Here is a 5,182-nt window from a genome sequence, read left to right on the forward strand (position 1 = left end):
ATCGTCGCTGGTCTGTTGAGATAGACCATATACGCGACGTAGCCCCACAGGAAATAGTCTAACGGTGTCAGATCGCACGACCGAGGCATCCAATCGCCTGGACCATTTCGTGAGATAACACGTTCTCCAAACTTGGCTTCCAATAAATTGATTGTGATATTGGCAGTAGTATAAATAGGGGGATTCCAAAACCGAGCATCGAGCATTGATGACGTCATAACCGCAACCGCAACCGCAACCGCAACCGCAACCGCAACCGCAACCGCAATGATGACGTCATAACCGCAACCGCAACCGCAACCGCAATGATGAGGTGATAACCGCAACCGCAACCGCACCCCACCCCACCGCACCCCACCCTACCGCACCGCACCCGCCTGCACCCCACCCGCACCGCCCCCGCACCGCACGTGACCGCAAGCGCATGGGATTGAAAGCGCAGGTGACCGCAACCGCAGCTGATCGTAGCGCAGGTGGCGACCGCCGGTTGAAATGTGTGGACGGACATAGTGGTGCAGATCGCAGGGCGCAGATCGCAGGGCGCAGATCGCAGGGCGCAGATCGCAGGGCGCAGTGGGAGATTTCGATGATGACTCATCGCCCGTCATAACCCCACCCCACCCCAAACCCCACCCCACCCCAAACCCCAAACCGCACCCCACCCCATTGATGACGTCATAACCGCACCCCACCCCACCCCATTGATGAGGTGATAACCGCACCCAACCGCAGCCGATCGTAGCGCAGGTGGCGACCGCAGGGGGGTATGTGGTCAGATGGCGGGCCGCCGGTTGAAATGTGTGGACGGACATTAGGGCGCAGATCGCAGGGCGCAGATCGCAGGGCGCAGATCGCAGGGCGCAGATCGCAGGGCGCAGATCGCAGGGCGCAGATCGCAGGGCGCAGATCGCAGGGCGCAGATCGCAGGGCGCAGATCGCAGGGCGCAGATCGCAGGGCGCAGATCGCAGGGCGCAGATCGCAGGGCGCAGATCGCAGGGCGCAGATCGCAGGGCGCAGATCGCAGGGCGCAGATCGCAGATCGCAGGGCGCAGTGGCATATTTCGATTATGTCTTATCGTCCAACTTCAACTAATGTTGGAGGGTGTGTGATGTAGATTGCTAACCACAGTCTATTGTTTGGTTTGAGTGTGAGAGCTTATTATTAATGTTGAATGTTGTGTGACCACCACACTAGAGTGTGATGAAATAATTGTGGTGAGGGTAGTTCTATTTTTTTCCAGGAAGAACAAGAGTAAAAAATTATATTTGTTTTCGTATAAAAAGGGCAAACGGTTTCATATTTTAATCATTATATTAAAAATCATTTATTTAATCAAAATTCAAAATAATTGTTATAAAAAAATGAGAGAATTTGTATGTTATATTTGTGAGAAAACTTACGAACATAAACAATCTTTGAATCGTCATTTGCGTTTACAACATTCAATTGAGTGTGTGAAATGTAATGTGAAATTTAGTACTTATCCAGAGCTTTTAAAGCATATGAAGTCAATGGAACACAATGAAAAAAAAGAGGAAAAAACGGTATACTGTGAAAATTGCAATTTAACTATTCCAAAAAATCAGTGGAAGAATCATATCAGCACTAACACACACATCGATAAGTGTGTAAAATGGATAGATAAGGATGTGTCTTGCTTTGGATCTAGCTTTCAAAATCGAATAGAAAGTTATAAAATAAAAAATAGTGATATCAATAACTTGATACCCGAAAACTTTTTCGAATCAATTCAAGAAAAAGTAATCAATATAATTCAAAAGGCGTTGCAAAAGCATGAATCTATTAAATATAATTGTACACTACATTGTAATTATATTTTGATGAAAGAGAATGCGGAAGATGAAGTTAGTTTATTTACACATCACACAAAAATGTTGATACTATCTCCCTCAAGTACACTGGACGAAATTTTAAATCATTATAATGAAAATTGTAATGAAATAATTAAAAAAATGAGTGAATTCCAAGAACGAGATAGTGGATGGACTTTAATCGAAATAAAATATCTAGAGATCAACATCAACAAATATACATGTTTGAGAGGATCTCAATACATAAATCTTCCTCCCAAAATAAGGAATAAAAAGGCTTGCATTAATGTGCAAAACAATGATGTTTATTGTTTTAAATGGGCAATAATATCAGCATTAAATCCACTTCCAAATGAAAAGAAACCACATAAATGTAGCAACTACAAAGTAACGGACATTAAGGCAAACATTATAACATTGGAAAATAATATAATATTAAATTTTGAAAACATGGAATTTCCCCTTACCATAAATAAAATCAGAGTCTTTGAGCTGCAGAATCCTGATATAAGTATAAATGTGTTCGGTTTAGAGGATGCTAAGGTTATAGGTCCTTACTATTTTACAGAAGCTGAGAAATCAACTCACATCAATCTTCTTCTAATAGAAGAGGATGATAAATTTCATTACATCTGGATAAAAAATATATCAAGGTAAAAATAATAAGATATTTATTTTGATTACAATACAATACTAATTTATTAAAAAAATATATATATATATTTTTAGATTGTTGCGAAGTTCTATAACAAAGAAAAAAAATAGGATTCATTTTTGTAACACCTGCTTAACTCATGTTTCTTCAAGTAGTAGACTAGAGAAACACAAACGTGAGTGTAAAAAGATGGTAACAACAATGCCATCAGATAAAGATAAAATACTTAAATTTAAGAATTTTAAACATAAATTAGATATTCCATTCTCAATTTATGCCGATTTTGAGTGCATTCTTCAACCGTTAGAGATACAAAATTCAAGTAAAGTAAAATCAGTTCAAAAACATATTCCATTTGCATACAGTTATTATATCAAATGTTCATTTGATTCAAATTTAGATAAGATTAAAATTTATTCAGGTGAAGACTGTACAAAACATTTTTTTAACTCATTAGTGGGAGAGATTGTATGGATTTATAATAATTATTTATCTAAAGTAAAACCAATGAATTCCTTAACATTAATTCAACTACAATACCAAAAGGAACATCCGATTTGTCATATTTGTGAAAAGTCTTTTTTAAATACTGATGTTAGAGTAGCTGATCATTGTCATTTGACAGGTGAATACAGAGGACCTGCTCATAAAAATTGTAATTTAGAGTATCAAATAGCAAATTTCGTTCCAGTATTTTTTCATAATCTTTCAGCATATGATTCTCATTTGTTTGTTAGAGAACTCTCCTCTGTAGTTGGTGATATAAATATTCTTCCATTAAATAAGGAACTTTATATTTCTATATCGAAAAGAATTTATATAGATTCAAATAAGAGTATTGAAATACGTTTTCTAGATTCATGTAAATTTATGGCATCTAGCTTAGAAAAGCTAGCAGGTTATTTATCTGATGAAGATTTCAATGCTGTTAAATCAACTTTTGTTAACGATAGTGAATTTAATTTAATGAAGCGTAAAGGTGTATTTCCTTATGACTATTTAGATTCTCCTGAACGATTAGAAGAAAACGCTTTACCACCTATTTCCAATTTTTTTAATAAGCTAACTAATGAGGTTTGTAGTGAGGATGATTATACACACGCTAAAAATGTATGGAATATATTTAAATGTAAAAATTTAAAAGATTACTTATTACTTTATTTGAAAGTTGATGTTTTGTTATTATGCGATGTGTTTGAAAATTTTAGAAAAGTATGTAAAAAAATTTATAATTTAGATCCATGTCAATATTATACAGCACCTGGTTTGTCTTGGAGTGCAATGTTAAAAACAACTGGAATAGAACTAGAATTATTAACTGACTTTGAAAAGTACAATTTTATTGTGGAGGGTATTAGAGGAGGGATTGTTCAATGTTCTAAACGATTTTCAGTTGCAAATAATATATATGTAAGTGATTATAATCCATGTCAAGATTCAAATTTTTTAATTTATTTAGATGTTAATAATTTATATGGTTATGCTATGTCACAGTATCTACCTTATAAAAATTTTGAATGGGTTGAAAATATTGAAATGTTTAATTTGAATGATATCAAAGAAGATTCAGAGATAGGATATATATTAGAGGTAGACTTAGAATATCCATCCTCATTACATGATTATCACAATGACCTACCATTTTGCGCTGAAAATAAAAAACTTGGTTCTATGAGGCAATCTAAATTAGTTTTGAATTTAAATGATAAAATTAATTATATCATACATTATAAAACTCTTCAACAGTGTATTAAACATGGATTAGTTTTAAAAAAAATACATAGAATTCTCCAGTTTAAACAAACGAATTGGTTGCAAAAGTATATTGATTTAAATAACTATCACAGAACTTTAGCTAAAAATTTGTTTGAACAGAATTTTTTCAAATTATTGAATAATGCTGTTTATGGTAAGACGATGGAAAATGTTGATAAAAGAAAATGTATTAAAATTGTAACTAACTGGGAGAGTAAAGGTAGAAAATTGGGTGCAAGGGCTCTTATAGCTAAACCTAATTTTCATAGTTCACTCAAAATATCTAACGATATGGTTGTAATTCAAATGAAAAAATCGCATGTTGAATATAATAAACCAATATATATTGGATTTACTGTTTTAGAACTATCGAAATGGAAAATGTATGATTTTCATTATAATTATATGAAAATAAAGTTTAACCAATCAACTACTCTAAATTACATGGATACCGATTCATTTATTTATGATATTAAAACAAAAAATTTCTATGATGATATTCGAAATGATATCACAAAATATTTTGATACATCAGCGTATCCAATTAATAATATTTATAATTTTCCGTTAGAAAACAAAAAAGTTCTAGGAATGATGAAAGATGAATGTGGTGGAAAAATAATGAAGGAGTTCATTGGTTTACGCTCAAAAATGTATTCAATTAAGATTGATAAAGTAGATGAAGAAATAAAGAAAATAAAAGGTGTAAAACATTGTGTTACAGCAAAACTTTCAACCAACGATTTTAAAAATTGTCTTTTTAAACAAATTAATTATTATGATTCTATGTATGTTTTTAGATCAAAAATTCATCAATTGTACACACAACATATACATAAATTAGTTTTAAATTATTTAGATGATAAGAGATTTATAAGAGAAAATGGTGTTGACACCTATGCTTGGGGACACTATAAAATAAAAAAATAATTAAAAGA

General features: G+C 33.9%; 1 protein-coding gene across 5 annotated transcripts; it reads left to right on the forward strand.

The window, feature by feature from the left end:
- The first annotated feature begins 1,012 nt into the window (after positions 1 to 1,012).
- LOC131995904 (uncharacterized) lies at positions 1,013 to 5,182 on the forward strand. 5 transcript variants are annotated; one of them, XM_059365215.1, is made up of 3 exons: positions 1,013 to 2,487; positions 2,564 to 3,899; positions 5,045 to 5,182. In XM_059365215.1, exons 1-3 carry the CDS (start codon positions 1,364 to 1,366, stop codon positions 5,081 to 5,083), a joined length of 2,499 nt encoding a protein of 832 aa, XP_059221198.1. In that variant the 5' UTR covers positions 1,013 to 1,363; the 3' UTR covers positions 5,084 to 5,182. The 5 variants fall into 5 exon arrangements, with proteins under 5 accessions (XP_059221198.1, XP_059221197.1, XP_059221199.1 ...); XM_059365214.1 differs by having other exon boundaries at positions 2,564 to 2,811; positions 2,890 to 5,174; XM_059365216.1 differs by having other exon boundaries at positions 2,564 to 2,664; positions 5,104 to 5,174.

The sequence above is a fragment of the Stomoxys calcitrans genome, chromosome 3 (assembly GCF_963082655.1).
Source record: "Stomoxys calcitrans chromosome 3, idStoCalc2.1, whole genome shotgun sequence".
NCBI classification, from domain to species: Eukaryota; Metazoa; Arthropoda; class Insecta; order Diptera; family Muscidae; genus Stomoxys; species Stomoxys calcitrans.

Excerpts from the sequence above, each read along its gene's own strand:
- LOC131995904 (XM_059365212.1), top strand. The coding sequence starts at position 1,364 with ATGAGAGAATTTGTATGTTATATTTGTGAGAAAACTTACGAACATAAA. Across the intron at positions 2,488-2,563 it reads TGGATAAAAAATATATCAAG|ATTGTTGCGAAGTTCTATAA; the intron begins GTAAAAATAATA and ends ATATATTTTTAG.